At 40.9% G+C, this 18,547-nt stretch overlaps 2 protein-coding genes across 4 annotated transcripts in view; one reads left to right on the plus strand and one right to left on the minus strand.

Moving 5' to 3' along the window:
* c6h22orf23 (chromosome 6 C22orf23 homolog) overlaps positions 1–18,547 on the plus strand; it is a 20,229-nt gene continuing 1,682 nt past the window's right edge. Inside the window, exons 1-7 of one of the 2 annotated variants that reach the window (XM_084930487.1) lie at positions 1–101; positions 323–423; positions 976–1,038; positions 1,786–1,944; positions 2,113–2,250; positions 2,595–2,695; positions 2,840–2,947. In XM_084930487.1, the coding sequence (XP_084786613.1) occupies positions 330–423; positions 976–1,038; positions 1,786–1,944; positions 2,113–2,250; positions 2,595–2,695; positions 2,840–2,935 (651 nt within the window). In that variant the 5' untranslated portion in view covers positions 1–101; positions 323–329 and the 3' untranslated portion in view covers positions 2,936–2,947. Of the gene's footprint in view, positions 102–322; positions 424–975; positions 1,039–1,785; positions 1,945–2,112; positions 2,251–2,594; positions 2,696–2,839; positions 2,948–18,547 lie in introns of those variants that run through there. The other variant, XM_084930485.1, reaches the window with a different exon arrangement.
* micall1a (MICAL-like 1a) overlaps positions 3,043–18,547 on the minus strand; it is a 16,575-nt gene continuing 1,070 nt past the window's right edge. Inside the window, exons 2-16 of one of the 2 annotated variants that reach the window (XM_084930479.1) lie at positions 14,383–14,431; positions 11,923–12,064; positions 11,284–11,375; positions 9,989–10,128; positions 8,629–9,218; positions 8,483–8,543; positions 7,881–8,305; positions 6,203–6,591; positions 5,980–6,114; positions 5,729–5,855; positions 5,476–5,566; positions 5,262–5,335; positions 4,644–4,758; positions 4,520–4,566; positions 3,043–4,427 (exon numbers count right to left, since the gene is read on the minus strand). In XM_084930479.1, the coding sequence (XP_084786605.1) occupies positions 4,294–4,427; positions 4,520–4,566; positions 4,644–4,758; positions 5,262–5,335; positions 5,476–5,566; positions 5,729–5,855; positions 5,980–6,114; positions 6,203–6,591; positions 7,881–8,305; positions 8,483–8,543; positions 8,629–9,218; positions 9,989–10,128; positions 11,284–11,375; positions 11,923–12,064; positions 14,383–14,431 (2,611 nt within the window). In that variant the 3' untranslated portion in view covers positions 3,043–4,293. The remainder of the gene's footprint in view (positions 4,428–4,519; positions 4,567–4,643; positions 4,759–5,261; positions 5,336–5,475; positions 5,567–5,728; positions 5,856–5,979; positions 6,115–6,202; positions 6,592–7,880; positions 8,306–8,482; positions 8,544–8,628; positions 9,219–9,988; positions 10,129–11,283; positions 11,376–11,922; positions 12,065–14,382; positions 14,432–18,547) is intronic. The other variant, XM_084930480.1, reaches the window with a different exon arrangement.

An 18,547-nucleotide genomic window follows, 5' to 3' on the forward strand; every position in this document is an offset into this window, starting at 1 on the left:
TGTTATTTAGTTGCTATAGCAACACAGTGTTACTGCCGTCTTCCTGAGTTTGAAGTTGGTCTCCTTTTTTAAAGACTGGCCTTTCCTTAAAAAACAACGAGGTAAGCTTTAATAATGTTATTAGTGTTTAATATTAGATTATTAATATAATATTTAGTTACAATATTTGTCTCGTAGATTAACGGGGTTTTTTCCGAAGCTTTAGGTCATGTTGAAGTCATTCATAGATCACAGCGATGAAGTTCACGTTAAATTCAGGAATAACAGCATTATAAATTGAACTAAAACAATGGTTTTCTGGGTTGTAATTTGTGTGTTTTAGTTTGCAGATGGAAACTTCCTCACAGGCTTCAGCTAGCAGGGGATTGTGGAACAGCCCCAGAGCCACACAGTTCAGCAAGGAGACCCAGGACATGCTGAGATGTAAGCTGTGCTCCAAAAAATCTGAGCTCACTAAAGAAACATTAATAAAAACCTTAAATTTTTCTCTAGCATGCATACATGATATCAGTGCAGCAGTTTGAATTAGAAATACAGTGTTGACAGGCTGGAATCAGCCCGCCACAGGCTGCCCAGCTTTGTTCAACCTTGATGTATTGATAGTTTTGGATTACTTGCTACGTCTTCAAGCAGTTCTTCCAAAGGTTTCAGGCATGTTGGAGTTAAAACCTCAGATAAATTGTCCTGGGTCAGAGGGAAGTTGGGGTTTCCAGATTTGGATATACCCACCAGCGTCTTTCACTCTGAGTGTGAGGCACTTCGGTGTCATTGTCAGTCCTGTAAACACACCATGTGAGCTTTTCGTGGTCAGAACATTTGTTCTTCATTTTGCATGTCCTCAAATTTTATGAAGATATGAGAGATTTTCAGCATGGTCTCAGAATTTATGATCCCGCTATAGAGCTGTGTCTGTGTTTCATTTACCGTTGCTGAGGCCTGTGCTGTGTACTCTTATTGTTCTGTTTCTGTGCTCAGTGTTGAAGCAGGAATCAAGGGTCACCAGCCTCAAGAGAAAACAGATCAACAATCAGCCAAAGAGTAAGTTTGTTAAAGGTCTGATACTGTCTCATGGTGTATTTTCTTATATTTATACTTAAAATATAGTTGTACCAGAAGTCAAAAATTTAGAAGTTAATAACAATATTCCACTCTGTACATATGACCTATTGCTAAATACCATCATGATTTTGGCCCTTATGGTGCCATATACTGTTACTATTGGACTTCAGATTGATTTAACACTCGGGCATGATGTCCTGAGAGCAGGTGTACCTGATATGGTTGCCTAAATTATGTGGTTCACGTTGTAACTCCCACCTGCTGTTCAAATCTGTTTGTAAGGAGCAGACACCCAGGGTCTGGATTGGAGGGACAGTGATCTAGGCAGAGATGCCCAGATCTCCCTCCTCCCAGCCACCACCTCTTATTCCAAGGCATTCCCTGGCAAGCCAAGTGACACAATGTCCATAGCTTGTCTGTTCCGGGTCTCTTCCCAGACACTACCAAAACACCTCTCCGTCCTATTCAGATCCCCAACCTTCCTCAGCTGACTCCTTCTAGTGTGGAGAAGCTATGTCTATACTCTGTACCCCTGTCAAATGATCAAGAACCTCAGCCTAGCCCAGGCACTGTTCACAAAGTTTCTTTAAACTGTGAATCATGCAAAGCTTGTCGGGAAGAGTCCCACACTTCAAATATGGGGTTTGAAAAAAAGCATCCACAATTAGCAACGCTTCATTTTTTGTAAACAAAAAACTTTTGCTGTTGTAAAATTTTCTCCTTCAGATGAAACAGCTTTGCCTTTCACCTCTGATCCGGCACAGTCTTCTCCTCCTGGTAAATCTGTCCAGAAACACTGGCCAGTGCACACTCAGAAACGCACCGCCGAGGCATGTCGGTCTGGGAACAGCTACGAGAGAGAAAAGTTTCGTCCTGGTCCAACACGTACGTTCTTGAAACTGACACAAATTTCAGTTTATGTGTATATTGCATGTCACTGATCCCTTCAATTTTCCCCATTTCTTTCCTTTTCTTCTTCATTTTTTCCATTTTCTGCACTCTGAGAAAAATTCAGGCTCTGTTTTGCGGAACTTTTTCTTCATGTCACCCAAGGAGACCTAGAGAAAGAGAAGAGGAAGCTTCAGAACATCTTTGCACATGGGACCGAGGAGCCCGGAGCGGGATCTTCTCAGAAGCCTCCTCAACATCAGAGCTCAGAAATACCAAAGAAGATGGATCGCTATCAGGAAGGTGAGGCTGACTGCAGAGCAAAACAATGAGGTAGAGTGGTTACACCAGCATCATATTTGAATCTTAAAAGGACAGTTTAACCCCCAATTTTTCCTCTTGCCTGTAGTGCTGTTTATCAATCTAAATTATTTTATTGGGAGTTGTTTTGAAGATTTCAGCTCCAGAAATGTCTGCCTTCTAGATTGTAATAGAAGTGCATGGAACCTTGGGGTGTTTTTAGTGCAACAAAAGATACATTTGAAAAACGGAAATTTGTTTTTGTGGGGAATATTTTCTGAGCCTTATGACAAGATCGATGTGCTCACTGACCCTCAGAGTAAGACCACGTTCTGTTTTTCCTGCAGTTCTGAATGAAATACAGGAAAGACGACAGTTTCTGGAAGACATGGCCTCCCTGGGTCAGGAGAAAGATTATATCGACATCATCAACACTGAGATATCTCAGGTAAACGTGCTTTGAGCCACTATTATGTTCATTTAGTATTGTATTTTAATATATATATTTCAGTGACGAGACAGATCAGTAGCAGTTTAAATTGAACTAAGATATGACCAGATTCACTTAAATGTATCCTGGCTCTAATAACAGAAATTACGAGAATTGGAGATAATGGAAAAATCCCACGTTGCCACATCTGATACAAACACAGAGAGGACAGAAAATGCAGCCAACAAAGAAGACTGACTGTTGTCTTTGACCGGGCGGTCTGCTTCTCTTCAAGCAAGAGACATACCTTCAGTCAGAGCAGAGACACACGCGCACGCCAGTGAATACAACACACATCTACCCAACTGTGTGAATTTCTTTTATTCCTCTGCCTCCCAGCGTCAGTATTTCACACAGTCCTGCTGCCGTTTTAGGACAATGTACAAGATGACAAAAATGTGGTGGCACAGAAGCCCTTTGTTTCAGCTGGACAGGAAGTTAGGCACAGAGCAGAAACAGACAACAGACACAGCCACACAAGACAAATACACGAACAGAATGAGTAAACACGTTTACATTAGCTAGAACTAACGATGTATGCAATAAAATAAATGGCACTCGATATAAACTACTTTAAGGCAAAACACACACGCACAAAAAGGCATAGTAAAATATAAATTAATGATTGCATACCTCAGGTCCATCCTTCGATAGTTAAAACCATTATAAACTGGGCTTTTGCTACAGTTGATAAAATACTGTATATTTTCTTTTTCTGAAATTCAATATTGCATCTGTTACCTTCCATAATAAAAGGACACCTATCCTGCTTTTCCTTGGAAAATGAATAAGTCCCGTTTAAAACTAACCGGCAGTTTGTTTTTTGTCTGCAGTTCGTTACTCGTCTAATTTTCTCCTCCAGTCTAACCCACTTATAAATACTATATCTATGTTTGTGTAATGCTTTGATGACAAGCACCAACACAATTGTAAAACTACTACTGAAGAAACTAAAATACACACAAACACAAATAAAATATATATGTGTATATATAGCAGCTAGAAGTCTTTGATTGAGCTTTTCAAGAGTAGATGCTGCAGTTTCAAGCAAGTTTCATCTGGAAAAAAACAACAACAAAAAAGACAAACTTATTGCTACTAGTACCATGGGCTCAACCCAAACATGACATAAAACCTCAAATACGTGCACCTTTGAAGGAGCAAAGGAGACCACTACTCAAGAGGGTGTAAGTAAAACTAAAAACTCAAGGATATCAGGGATCAACGTAAGCTGACAAATCACATCTTTGCTGAAGGCCTATAGAGCAGAGTCACTGTGCAATGCAGGGATGTTAAAGCAAAAAGTAATCAGTGCAGTAATACAGAAACCCACCCAACATGTCACTAGTTTGAATATTCAGAGCCTAAACTTTTTAAAGCACTTGCTGTCAGACACTAAAAGGCAACTGAAAATAGTCACTGAATGAGTCTGGGTGACTTGTGAAGTGCTTAAAAACTGTTTGAGGAGATGTCATAATCTTCTTTCAAAATTCTTTAGTCTTCTTAAAATAGTAGTCCTTCAAATATCCTCTTGAACCAGACGTGTCCTCTGCTGTTCAGCTCTTCTCCTTACGCGGGCTGGGACTCTTTCCCGGTTCTCCTTTATGGCTCAGACGCTTGAGCACCTTGATGGGTTTAAACTTTGCCCCTTTTTTCTTCTGGTGATCGCTGTCTGGATCCTTCTGAAAGTCTGATGAGGATTAAAATAAGAAATAAAACTGCATTAAAAATTTAAAGGAAGGAAAAGAGTGCCTTCATGAATCTAATGAAACCTCATCGCACCTTTTTTCTTCAGCATCTCTTCCATAAGTTTGTCCTCCTCTTCCTCCCTGTGACAGAACCACAGTTAGACTCCTGCCAGTCTCTACACAACACAGATGCACATGAACTGTCTGTACTCGATTACCTCTGCCTGTCCTCGTCCATGCTGTTGACTATTTGGTTGCGCTGTTCAATGATGGTAACCAGCTCAGCCATCAGCTCCTGCTCCCGACTCTTGTCATCCTCGGTCCAGTCTTTCTCTGATGAGAGGAAAGAAGAAATGGAAGAAGCAGAGCATGATTAATAATTTAATCTGTTGTTTTATTTCAATTATGTACACTTTGTAGGTGTTCACAAGGTTTATAAATTATTGATGCAAAAGCAGAGCAGCATTCACTATAAACTAAATGCACATCCACCATCCTGTCAGGTCAGCAGGGAGTCCTGATTAATAAGTCTTGGAGTGCTGGAGATACTGGCATTTCATTCATTGCACAAACTAACCAAGAGATTCTTAATAATTCAAACTGAAGATTGATTTTTTTTTATGTTCTTTGAGTACTTCAATAATGTAAACAATAATTTTACAGAATATAGTTACTGGGAGCCACTGAAATGAAACTGGATTGGGCATTTAATGGTTTTTACCTTCCTGTACATGTGAGAAAGGCCAGTCTGGATAACGTTCTAACCCAGTTATTATACAGATGATACTAGGAGAGAAAAGATATTGACTGAGGACGGATGGAAATGTCTTAAATACCTGGTTTGTTGAGAAGACACCTCAACTCGTACTCCACATCAGCCTGCCTCTCCTCCAGGTTCTGCTGCTTCGCCCTGCAGAGAGCAACACATTAAGCAACAATAAGTTCGAAAATATAACTTCACGCTTACTATTCTGAGCATCTGTCTACAGGGTTTATATGTAAAAATAAAACCAGCCATGACGTTCCAAAACTGTGAAATTTATATCTTACGTGTAGACCAGCTCAGCTTCCCGTCGGACAAGAAGGTGTTTATCATGAATTAGGGTGAACCAGTCCACCAACAAGTGCTCCTCATCTTCATCTAAATGAAGAAAGGATGAATAACAAATATTAGTACTCCTGTCATTTCTGACAGAGAAGCAGATTTGCTTTTATTACTTAGAAATGACTATTTTAAAAAAACAAAACAAAAAGAACAGAAAGCTGGTCTTCACTGGACTTAAAAAGTGCTGTAATGTGATACCGTTTGGATTGTCTCTGAGCTTCTTCTCCAGCTCCACTCCCCTCTGCTCCAGCTCATCCAGCTGCTTCTCCAGCTGACTCATCTCCCCATGGATGTCCTCAACTGGGATGTATTGATCTGACTGCACCTGGAAGGATGTTTGAATCGCATGACTACTACTTCATCTGTTTTACTCTTAAGTGATGATGTCATTTCTGTCAGGTTTATTTCTGTTTTTAATTAGTCCGTTTTTATTTTGGGGGGTTATTTACCTTGCGTTTAATAAGTGGGAAGCCATGACCGGGAGCCGGGGGTCTAGCAGGACGGGGGCCTTTTGGCGGTCTGGTTTTAGAATTAGCAGGAGAGGGCGAAGCTTTTCGGTTGAAGGGGTTCTCTTTACATATCCGCTAAAAAGAGAAAAGATGCAGTTGGATTTTTAGTATGTGCAAAGTGTTGATATATAAATTGTCTTCTGTTTGGAGGTGGCGCCATTACCTTGTTTTGTGACTGGGTGGCCTCTGAGGCCAGTGGGCTGGGGTTGCTGGGTCGTGGTGGTGGAGGTCGAGGAGCCTTGGTCACTGGGTTGCGACTGGTCTGTGGAGTGGCTGGAGCTGAGCTGGCATTTGCTGGTACTGGAGAAGGGGCGGGGCTTGGAGAAGGCTGACGGAGATGCTCAGTCGAGGAGGAAGAAGGGGAAGGCTTGGAGTCGTTCGGTGAGCAGATGGAAGGCTCGGAAACGCTTTTGGTGAAGTTGTGTTCCTGGTCGCTGCTGCCACTGCCAGCCAAAGGGAGCTGAGAGGAGCTGTAGTCTGAGCCTGAAGACAAACTCTCTGTACTGAGAGCTGGAGAGGGGGAGCAAGAGGAGGACTGAGAATGAGAGAGAACTGAAGAAGAGAAAAGGTTTTGAAATAATTTAAAAAAAAACAGCAGGGACAGAAGAAATTCAAGAGGAATAAAAAGTAGTTTGAAATGTTGGAATAAAGCGAGGATAAGGTGAAAGAAAACAACATTATTATTTTTAGCATCTATTAGCAACACATCTCTTTTCAACTATTTTTAGTCTGTGACTCTTTAGAATATTTTTTTTATTATTACTATTTTTATCAGCTGTGTACATCGTTTCCGCTCACCTCTTTTGAAGTGACAACTTGTCTGTTAAATTAGAGGTTGTTTAATTTTACATCAGACAAACGAATCTAGGATTAAAGTGACTAACAACAGCACATACACTTCACACTTCTATACTGCACACATTTTGAAGATTGGATGCTCAAAGTTGGACAAATGTGCTTTTTATCTATTAAATGGATAAAATGGAAAGTAAAACACAATATTATAAATCACTGGGTTGTAAACTTGTAAACTTCAGTCTTGATCAATGACGATCAGGCTTTGCAACTGAAAATCAAATATGAATTTACTTTTGTCCTGTTACATGTAACTCCGTATACCTGGCAGTTTAACTAGAGACATAAATAGAGAGTGAACAAATAAACTGAGAGGAAATTCTGTTGCACAATAGTGCTTGCACCCCTTGCCGAGCCAATCAACAACAAACACTTTGTCAGTAGTTGCAAATATCTGCCCGAATACATTACCAGGATGGCTCTGAATGGTGACCCTTATGTTACTATGAAAATCCCGTACCATGCACTGTGTGTTCAGTGTCTCTACTATTGTTCAGCATATTTAGACGCATCTATCTTTTCCAGACACACTAGTTAGCTCATCATCAATCACTTCCTGAGAGCTGTGTTACAAGTTAGAAGCACATTTCCATGGTAAAATGACCTCATTCACGATGAGTCAAGTACTGATAAATTACAAAAATATGGATAAGTGACGTAAACGTAAGAGTATGTCCCCTGAAAAAGTCAATCCTAGTGCATAATTTTGGGCACAGCCATGTTTCATAAGGGACTCTGCTTTCATTCAGTTTAACTGCACAGTCATATTGGTGTTTTCATCTATAAACTTCAAATTTCTCAGCTGTTTACACTGAGTTTAGAAACCCACTGAATCAGGTGGCACTAAAGAAAATGACCTATAATGTTTTTTTTTCTGTATTTTCTTTACAAACATTTGATAAAACATCAAATGGTTAAGTTACTGTTTGATGTTTGTAAAGCACAAAGGGGATGCTCTTGGTGTTTGTGGTTCTGATAAAACCGACCTTGGTTACCGGTGAGTGGCCGAGGAGCACGAGGTGCAGGCCGTTTCTTGCTCTTGGTGCTTGCAGGACTGACAGAGCGGGATGAACTTCGTTTATTAGTGGGAGTGTCTGCACCCACTGCGTCTGCTGCCTGAGTGATGCTGTACCATGGGTGACTAGACACCACCATAGGTGGAGGTGCTCCTCCCTCACTCCCTTCTTCCCCATTTCCCTCGTTATTTTCGTCGTCGTCGTCCTCGAACGGGTTGGAGGACTGGGGGGGCGTGCTGGGTCTGGAGCCCTCCCCTTTGAGAGAGGACAAAGAGCCTGTGTTTGGAGGTGTTGTCAGTCCAGCAGGGGGAGGGGGAGGGGCTGGTGCTTTCTTCTTCTTGGGTTCTGACTGAACCAGTGCGAGCCAAGGTGGGTCTTTGGGTTTATGGGTGCCACTGAACAGTGAAACACAGATAGTGATGGAAGGGAGGGTCACACAGAGGAAGACAACAAAGTACATCCACATGGAAGCATGGAGGGTTAAACAATTGCAGCACACACTGCAACAACATGACAAACTATGGAGGTGTGATTAACGAACGTGAAATGGCATTTAAGATAAATTCAGCTACCTTGCAGGAGACGGTGACCTTCCTCTGGGTTTGGGAGGAAGTGGAAGCTTCTGAGTTTCACCTGTGATATTAGGAAAAGCGTTGAGCATGACTATAAACAAATGATTCTGCTATTTTCAGAAACTTACTGTGCAAAAACTACTTACCGACTGCAGGACTGTCCGCTGTGCGGGAGAGTCGAGCCCGTGGCACAGGGCGAGGTGGAGGGATGGGATCAGAAACCCGGCGGGGTGCAGGCACTGGCCGACCGGTAACCTCAACATGAGGTGTAGAAGGGAGGTCTCCATTTGCTGTGTGTCTGGCTGGTGTTTGAGTTTCTTCTTCTTCTTTCGCTCCCTCCTCCTCTTCATCGTCGCTCTCATCGAAAGGGTTGGGAGGTGTGGCAGATCGTGGTTTCTCCTCTGCTTCGCTGGTACTGTCTTGATTTGCTTTTTCTAAACCGTCTTTGCTTGTTGTAACGGGAGCGACTGTGACCGAGTCATCGGCTGGAACGTCAGTATCGTTCGTTTCCTGTACTGGAGTCTTTGCCTGGCAGCCATCAGAGGGCGCCGTGTGAGGAACTGTGCTGCGACCTGTCCTAGCAGACTGTCCCGACGCTGGTCTCTTACTAAGATCGGGCTGGCCATTCTGGTTGGATAAAGCATTCCTATTAAGGTGATGTGCACAGACAAGTGCCCCAGAGTTGCTTTCTAATTTGTAAGATCCATGAAGCAGTGTGCTGTGACACTCAGTGCACCTGAGAAAACAAAGAAACAAAAACAGGAAGTGTGACGAAAAATAAACAGTTGTTTTTTGTGACCTGTTTGCAAAAAGGATTCACGCATTATTAATGTATACCAAACACCACCTACAGTAGATATATGAATTGAAAATATTCAACAGGTGAAACATAAACATTTCTTTCTCACGATGTCACAGGAAACCGGACACACCTGTTCTGACACGATAGCTAATTTTAGCTGTAGTGTGAAGCCTATGTGCAGCTGCTACAACTCAGAGTGAAATATTAACTGTTGTGTCCACCAAAAATATGAAGCTGAACTTCTTGCATCTTCAATCAGAAAAATAGCACCCATATCATAGTAACTATTACTGAAAGTAATCAAAACAAAAAGATTTATAAACAAATAGCTAAGGGGAATTTACTGATATTAAAAGAAATAAAAAATAAAAAGTAATGCAATGGCAAATACAAACAGTAATAACTCTGTTATAATGTTATACATGTGTAATAAGTTGTAATGTTTTCTAATTAACATTTTTTTTAAACAAAAAGATAAAAAGCATCCAGTTCAAATAGAGCTAAGCGTCTTACTCACACACAAATCTGAATCCAACACCCGATAGTGCACAATGTCCTCTGTCACAGCTTGACTCGATAATTCGGGTCTTGTTTTATCAAGTTTTTAAATTGTTTGGTGGCCATACCCAGAGGGAGGGAGTAAGCCTTGAGGAGAGGAGGTGAGGATGTACAACACGAGAAATGAGTAGAAAGGGAGCGCTCACTTGAAACAGTTGCGATGGTAGAGCTTGCCGTCCACCAAAAACCTCTGCACCAGGTGGACGTGTTTCTGGCAGGCGGCGCAGGTGCTGCTGAGAGTGCTCCGCTTGACTGCCGCAACCGCTTCGGTGCCTGTCTGCACGGACTGGATCGGCAAGTACATGCGACCGGGGACGTTGTTCGCAGGAAGGGGGACAGGGAGGAGACATCAGGGGAAGGGGGAAGATGGAGAGTAATGGGAGGGGGAGATCATATACGGAGTCAGGATTTGAGGATGTGGATTGTTCATTCTGTTTAGCTAGCTACATCTACTTGGTTATCTTGTTTTTGGAGTTCAAGTGAAAACATCATTTGATTAATTAAAAGTATGTTTAAAAAAAATCAAAAGAATGAAATGATAAAAAGATGTTTATTAGTAAAAAACAATTTAAAAAAAACAATCCAAACAGCTTTGGTTAGTGGCTCTGGGAGTCACACATTTGGGATACAGTTACTCTTTAGGGCTGAGATATTGTGGTTTTTTTTTTGTTTGTTTTTTTCTAGGTGTTAAGTAAATATAGGGGTTAGAAGCAGCATATTTCAAAACTTGGCACACAGTGTTAAGAAACTACAACTGTTAGTCTTTTATCCATAGGAGACTGTCAAGAAAGACTGACCTAACAGTTCTCTTTCACCTCCAAGCCCACTTTCCCACCCCCACCCTACTGCCTAGGCTCAGGACCAGAGAGCGGAGGGGGGGTGAGATGTGAGGACGGAGAACAGGAAGAGGAGGGAGTGGAATGAATTTCCATCTGAAGAAGGGAGGAAAGGCAAGTGGGGGAGTGATGAGGAGAAAAGCAGTACATGGGAGTACGGGATGGAGGAAAGGTGTTGAAGGGCATGCGAAAGAAAAGAGAGACAGGATACAGAGGCTATCTTTATAGACTTATTCTACCGCCATTGTTGGGCTTTTTCCCCTGCTGTGGAACACATAGCTCACATAAGGAAGTTGACATAAAAATCCATATTTGGATATTCTACACTTTTGTAGTAAAAATAGCAGATTTACACAATGTAATAACTCCACACAGTACATGCAAAATGATTGTTAAATCTTTCAAGGCTTCAAATGTCATTTCAGTGGGATTATCCACTCCATAACAGGCCATCATAATCAAAGTATTTTGAGTGATCCACAGTTTGTTACCATGCAAACTCTAGTAGACACCATGCCAAGCTCCTAGACGTTAATTAGGCCTAATATTCCCAAACAGATAAAAGAATAAAACGCTTCTCCTGGTGCCAAGTCTTATATACTTACCTCAGTCTTGTCTTCCAAAGGAGTTACAGGCCTTTTCTGGGCTGGCTCATTGAGACCAGCAGTACTGAGCCTCTTCATACAAGGAGGGTTTGCTGTGGTAGAGAAACAAGGGGAAGCCAGTTAATGGCAAATTTCTTGTATACATTAAACAAATACATCAAACCAACCCAACATACATTCTAGTTTGTTTTTTCCTTTACTGTCTTTTGTTTTTTAAACCCGTCAGAGTCATAGTCCAGCATCTTTGACTGCAGCTGGGGATAGTAATCTTTGATATGCTCTGACAAGCTGTTTCATGCTGGAGGGCAACCAAAACCTGCTGCAGATAAAGAACTGGTGCATGTGTCACTACACTGAGCTCACCGAGGCCGCAAAGGAGAACAAGGACTACTTTGACAAACTGCAGTTCAAGATCATGGAAAAGGAGTCAATCCAGGGATAAGGAAGATACTGGAGAGACAGCTTTTATATAATCACATTTACCGCAGTTTGCCACAAATGCAAAACATCTCTGCAGGAAACACTCATACCTAAAATATATCAGTGAAGAAAGAGCTTACTGAGTCTGTAATAGCATCTACATTAACAAGTAAAAGGTTATATATGTGTATGTGACAGAATTCACACAGTTGCACGCACCCTGAGACTTGTTGTTGAAGAAGTTGTAATACTGGGACACATATGTGATGATGCTAAGCCGGTCAGGCACTTTCATAGACACCATGTCTTCTGGGTCCAACAGGGCTGGAATCCCCAGTTCAGTCTCGGCCACTTCAAACGCCTTTCAATGAGAAAGAATGAGGAAAAGAGGATAAGGGGAAAGGAAGTAGAAAGAGCAGGAAACAAAAAGAGATGTTGGCAATGAGACAGGAACCAGTGAGCTTAGATGCAAGGCAAAACTTGAGTAAGAGCAAGGTAAACTGACCTCTTTTTTTTATTAAAGATAAAAACCTTGATAAGCACAAATTTGGTAACAACTCAGCTTGTTCTGTTGTTGAAACCTAATGTGGTATCTTGGTATGACTTCTATCAGAATTTCATTTCTTTATTATTAGGAGTTGTAGTGGAAACTTGTGGGAGCGTGGTCTCTGTATTATTCAGGAGAATGGAAATGATTAGTGGTTAACCTTTCAATGCTTTAAGCACCTACAAAAAAAAAAAAAAATCCCCTCACTGCACTGAGCCTGCAGGAGAAATCTTATCTCAAGCCGAAATAAATAAAACCAAAACAAGTGGAAAAGCTTGACTGGATGTGGGTGAGAAAGTATGCAGTGAAAAAAAAAAAATCCACCAGTTTACATTTATTCCTTTGAGAAAAACCAGCAGTGAGGAAAAAAAAATTCTGCACATCACAATTAAAGTGAAACTAAATCTAAAAATCCCCAAACATGTGGTTTCTAAAAATCAGTCTTAACCTTCCCACACCTACTATTAGATAGTTAAATTGTGAAACCTTATGCACACACACACACACACACACACAATCTTGGTCGGCAGCTGCCTCCAAACACGTCATGTATCATTAATACTGTGTGCTGCTCAGTAACATTTAATATCTATTTATTATTATTATCATTATTATTATGCTATTATAGGTATTGATTTTATTGCAATTATCCACTTCATATGAGTACATGGTGATTCTTTGCAGTGATCCACAGCTAGCAGACTCAGAGTAGTGAGATTTAATGCTGCAGAGGCCTTGAGTCAGATACTATCCAAGTGATGGATCTTTTAACACTTTTCAGCCCAAATCGGGTGAGGAAGACTTTTCTCTCGCATTTTACACTTTGTAAGGCCTAGGATTTTTTTTGATTTTTTTTTTGAGCATGGTGAGTGAGTGAAGTGAAACCAATGTAGTTATTTCTGTAGTAGCAACCCAACAACCAAAACAGCTACTTGAGGGAAGCTAAAGTAGTTTCCACCTCGTGCTGAAAAATCTGTGGCTCACCATGACAAATATTTCTAACATTTTATTTTTGTATTTGAATCTAAAAACAGAGACAAAAACTGGGTTCACTGGATGAATGACAAAAATGAGGTGACACAAAAAGTCTGCAGGTTCCTTCTGGCTCGAATTCTCCTCACCCTGTCACCTATGACTTTCCTAAACAGACCACTCTAAAGTCTGTGACCCAAAGTGTCACCCAAGTGACACATCAACCCTGACCAGGCATCATCAAAAACCTGAAAAGATTGTGTAACACAATTTAAAAAAAAAAATAAAAAAAAAATGTTTGCAACATTGACATTTGCTACCAATGTAATGTAATCCACAGTGATTCTAAAGGTTAACACTAACTTGAAACCTGCACAGTAGGAGCTCCTAGCTTGAGTCTCCACGTGACAGCAGTAACATCTAAACAGTGATTCAGCATTTAGTGAGTCTACCAGCACCTCCTACATGAAAGGGGAATCAAAAGTCATTCCAGGAGACAATCAACCCCAAATACACTCATGAAACTTACAAATTGATCTTACATGGTCAATCAAACAGAATGCTTTCCACATAATATTCACTCCAGACTAGACGTGACAATTACTTTCTTCCTTTATAAGAATTCTTTATAAGCTTTTCACTTCTCCTAACGCTGCAGGAATTGAAAAACAAAACATTAAAACAACAACAAAGAACTGCCAAAGCTCAGCTCAGACTGAAAGGAGACTTCCATTTCAACCCTCAATGTTCTCCTGGCTTCAAAGCCATGTGGAAAAAAACAGCCAAGGAAATCAGATTTTTAAAGTTTTAGGCTGTATTTGATGTACTGCTTTACAAAGCTGCAAACTCTGCACTTTTGCACTGAAAATCTTCACTTCATGGTTTCTCCACAGGCTTATGTCAAGAATTTAGTTTTTTCTGACACCTAGTGCTCTGGCTTCCTCCCTCTGACTCTCTGCCCTTCAGCAGAATTAAGTAAGAGTCTCTCTTCACATCACGCACACACTCCACTTACACCCACAACATCTATGAGGAGTCAAACACATAATACGTTTCTGGCTACACATAAGCTAGGGATTTCCAAATGACTCAGGTTTCAAAATGACATCATTCAACACAGAACAACGTGTGCACAAAACATAGTTGTAAACGTGACTCACCAGGCGGTTGTTCTCATAGACATTCTCCTTAGTCAGTGAGCCAAAATCTCTGCAATGACAGAAAAAGGTTACAACAACATTTAGGATAAGGCTGAAGATAAGGCAGCCAGCATAGTTCTATAGCAGCCCTGTTTCTACATACAACTTGCTCAACTATTTGCACTCATATTATAGACTATAAGCTATAATATAAATAGATTATAAGCTATTATTTGCCTGACAGCATAACAAACTGCAGTGGTGAGCGGTTACAGCTCCCACCTACCACTGCTGACAATCTCAAAAACCGCCCTTAAATGATGCCTGATGCCAGAGCAAAAAGAAAGAAGCAGCAGGAGCGATGGGCCGATAATTACAAGGCTCTGCTCTAAAATGCCCGGAGCAGGGATCTAAAGCCAGTTTCTCACCAGTAAACATCCTGCAGTAAAACTGGAAAAAATGTCTGAGGAGCTGTGGGATGAATTTGCATAAGTAAATGTGTGCAGTGGTCTTAGACAACAGTATGGCAGGGGGGAAAAAATAAGAAAAACCCACCATGAACCTAATGAGTGCTTGTGGAAACCATGTGGAACTTTCAAGAAGGCAAAATCCTGTGAATGAGCTCCGTGTTGGAGCCACACAAAGTGACCTCTGTTCTCTCTAATCTAATTCCCGTGGCCGCAAACGCACTGAGCAGCAACTTTAATAACAGGGCTGTGTCAGCCCGAGTCCACCGTGTCAGCATAACAGACATTGCCAAAATAAAAAATGCAGTAACTCAAAAATAACAAAGATTTTACATTTTCATACCTCACAGAAAAAAAGAACTGACTGGGACGTTGAAATGCTGCGTGTGATCAGCATGCACATCTAATCCACAGTGACTCACTCCAAGGTTTATTTTAGGTGAGAGAGAGAGAGAGCGAGAGCGAGAGAGAGAGAGTGTGTGTGTGTGAGTGAGTGTGTTAGGCGGTAATGACAATCCACATGATCAAAACCTGGCTTGAACCAGTACATCCGCTAAATCTGGTTTAGTCAGTTGGAAAAGCTTTGCAGAATAAGATTGTCTGATGTTATGACAGTGAATAATTAAGCACTAATCAAGGAGCAGGTGAGACAGCAAGTGAGTTACAGAGATTTTAAAAATATAAAACAAAAGCAGCAATAAATTAACAGAATTTTATTTAAATACAAGTTTTAAAAAGACACTTTATGTGCACTTCCATTAACTTTGCCATGAATGACTTCTGGGGCTCCACATCTACTCCATCTCCACTGGTCTGACTGACAGGAGTCCTCATCCAAAGGACGATAAGGCCATCCAAGTCTCATCTGCATCAGTGTGCCATTTTTCAATGAAGCTTCAGTGGCTGCAGAGTAAAGGGCAGCACTTCTACTACAAATGACCTGCACATCCATTAGAGCTAAATCCAGTTCGACAGGCAGAGGTCTCAGCCGCAGATTAGTCTGACGGGCTGTCTGTCTGGATCAGAGGGAGTTCGGCAGGGCCGCTGCAGCTAGAAAGAAAGCTGAACAGCGAGGCATGCTGGGACACAAATTAAAGAGGCAAAGCTTGAAAGCTCCCAGTTTGCAGAGTTTAGGATTTGTCTAATTCCTGTACTTTCAGCATTACTGCTGTGCTGTTTATGCAGATAAAGTCCACTTCACCGTTTAAGTGAAAGTTTGCTCTGCTTCCATTCAGTCCAGTTTGCTCACCTGAGAGATGAACAGCACGAGCCACATGCTTACTGTCCAAAATCATTTATCAGACCACTGGGATGACACGTGGTTAACGGTACATTTTACTGCAGTCTGTGGGAAAATTCTAGCTCTTCATAACAATCTGTTCAGAACAACGAAGCATCCGTAGTTCATTTTTTTCCCTGATGTTATAAATCAAGTTCACTCTTTTCCTGTACATTGGTGTGCCTTTGCCCCTACCTCAGGAATTCAAATTCAAGGCTTTCATAGGTGAATCTATGGAAGAACCTGCCTTTGTCTCTGGCTCACTCAGGAACTCTTATGGCTTGTGACCATTTCCAGTAACCTGTGACAGTTAGCTCTCAGCTTTCTGATGCTCACAGGTCTCTTGAAGCATGAAAGTCCTTTTTATCACCCCTGTCTGCGGGTAGGGCACTGATGACCACTGGGGACTGGCAGTTGCCCTTGAAAGACGGGCTTTATGGTCAGAAATGTCAAACTGGGCAAAGGGTTTATTATCTCTATGATTTGCTTCTTTTGTAAAAACGCTTGCTAATCGCTCATCTGTGGGGCTTCTGCTTTTTTTTGTAGCACCTTCAGTGGTTATACAGCATACCACCAGTGTTGGTAGGTTACCATCCTGACTGATTTTGTGTTTGTCAGACACCAGTGAAGACTTTTCTTATTTTTTAAGCCAATTTTCCCAAAGAATAAACTCAATAAAATTTAATTGAAGACAGAGTGCTTCTGTGGTTTAATACAGTCAAACTCGCATCACATGTCTCATGTTCCTGGGTTTTGTTTTTAATAACTTATAGTTGGCACAAAATCTCCAAGAAATCTGGACTTTTCTCAAGGCACACCGTTGTATTGTGTGAATTCTGATTGAAGAGAAAAAATAAAATAAACACATTCACATTTAGTGTACAGCAGCATATGTAAAACAAAAACAGGATAGCTTGGGTGCACTGTAAAGTTTCAGGCTGTTTGTCACTTGTACAGGTGGCTAAAGGTGGCTCACTGTCACTCAAGTGAAAGAGAAAATTACTGTTTTGAATCTCTACTAAAAAGATGGCGAGTCATCATGTCCTCCTCACTATACCCAACCCTTGTAAATCACATATACACGCTGTGGTGTTTTGTGGTAACCTCTGTACTCAGTGTGTAGGTGTGAAACACAGATAGAAGGGAAGTGTTGTTACAGGCAGAGCGTCGCTTGTCAGGATGGCTTTGACACGCCACATTGGACACTCGCTCACGTCGCAGAGCTCACAACATTACAGGAGGCTTTTTTCTTTAAGTGGCTGTGACAAAATATAATTAAAACATAGAGAGTTGAAAAATGAACCGTGTCTTCCAAGATAACACTGCCATACTTAGGTATGTTAGTATGGTGCTTTTAGATTTTTACTTAAATACAATGAAAACATCTAATTTCACTGCAGTTAAAGCATTAATAACTGGATTTTTGTCTTTAACCTACAACACTACTCCTACTGTAGCAATGCCATCATTACTACATGGGAGCAGTAAATGTGAAAATGTATGGCAAGTTAAAAAGTACAAGTTGTTTGAATCATAAAGGCAAAAAATATTATTATAGTTTAGTCACAAAACCTTGACATGTGGTTTTGCATATGACTTTCTGCTGTGAGTTGCACTGGAACATTTTCTGTTGGAGAAGTGGGATGCATGACCGTACTCTAGTGAACCACATTATGTATGCATATGATCTTGTGGTATTTAGTTCTAGCAGTGCTGGTCTACAGGGGCACTTTACCACATGTCCTGTTTATGGTTAAAACAGGATACCAGACAAAGTGTCTGTAAGAATGCTGTCGTGATTTACAGAAGCAAAGAAGACATACATCTAAGATTTCCTGATTTCAAATAGTCTCATAACAATCGTACAGATTCCATTAAAGTAAAAATATCCTGGGCATTCTATTACAGATGAAATGACAGATGATGGAGATAATTATAGAAAATGATGTATGGTGTATGCACAAGCACACGCCCTCTTTTACAAGTATGGATAGAGTGAATATGTCTCATACTGTACCCGTCTCTGTAACAAAAAAAGTTACACAGACTTCAAGTAGCTTATAATGATACTGTGGGATTACACATGTTCCTTAAGCAATCGCAGATCACCAATTACATGACAGAAAAAAATGGTTGGTTGGCTTATTTTAAAATGAATGGGGTAAGGATTGTTTTTCCCACTTGGGTTCGTGGTTTCGTCTCCATTTTTAATAGTTTTGAATATGGTCAAGTGTAGTTATTAAGATGATAAAACTTAAGTTATATGTTATTACGTAATGGTTTTACTTGAGATCAAACTGGGCTGTACGTGTATATGGCCTTTGAGTTTAAGGAGTCTGACAGCTCTTCTTTAGAGCACAAATGAGTTCAGATGGCTCTGTCCTGACAGGTTTTGTTCTACATTGGTGTTTTGAATGGATGAGTTACCCTTAGTAATCCT

Source organism: Perissodus microlepis, chromosome 6 (assembly GCF_051167445.1).
Source record: "Perissodus microlepis isolate ML-2025 ecotype Zambia chromosome 6, ASM5116744v1, whole genome shotgun sequence".
NCBI classification, from domain to species: Eukaryota; Metazoa; Chordata; class Actinopteri; order Cichliformes; family Cichlidae; genus Perissodus; species Perissodus microlepis.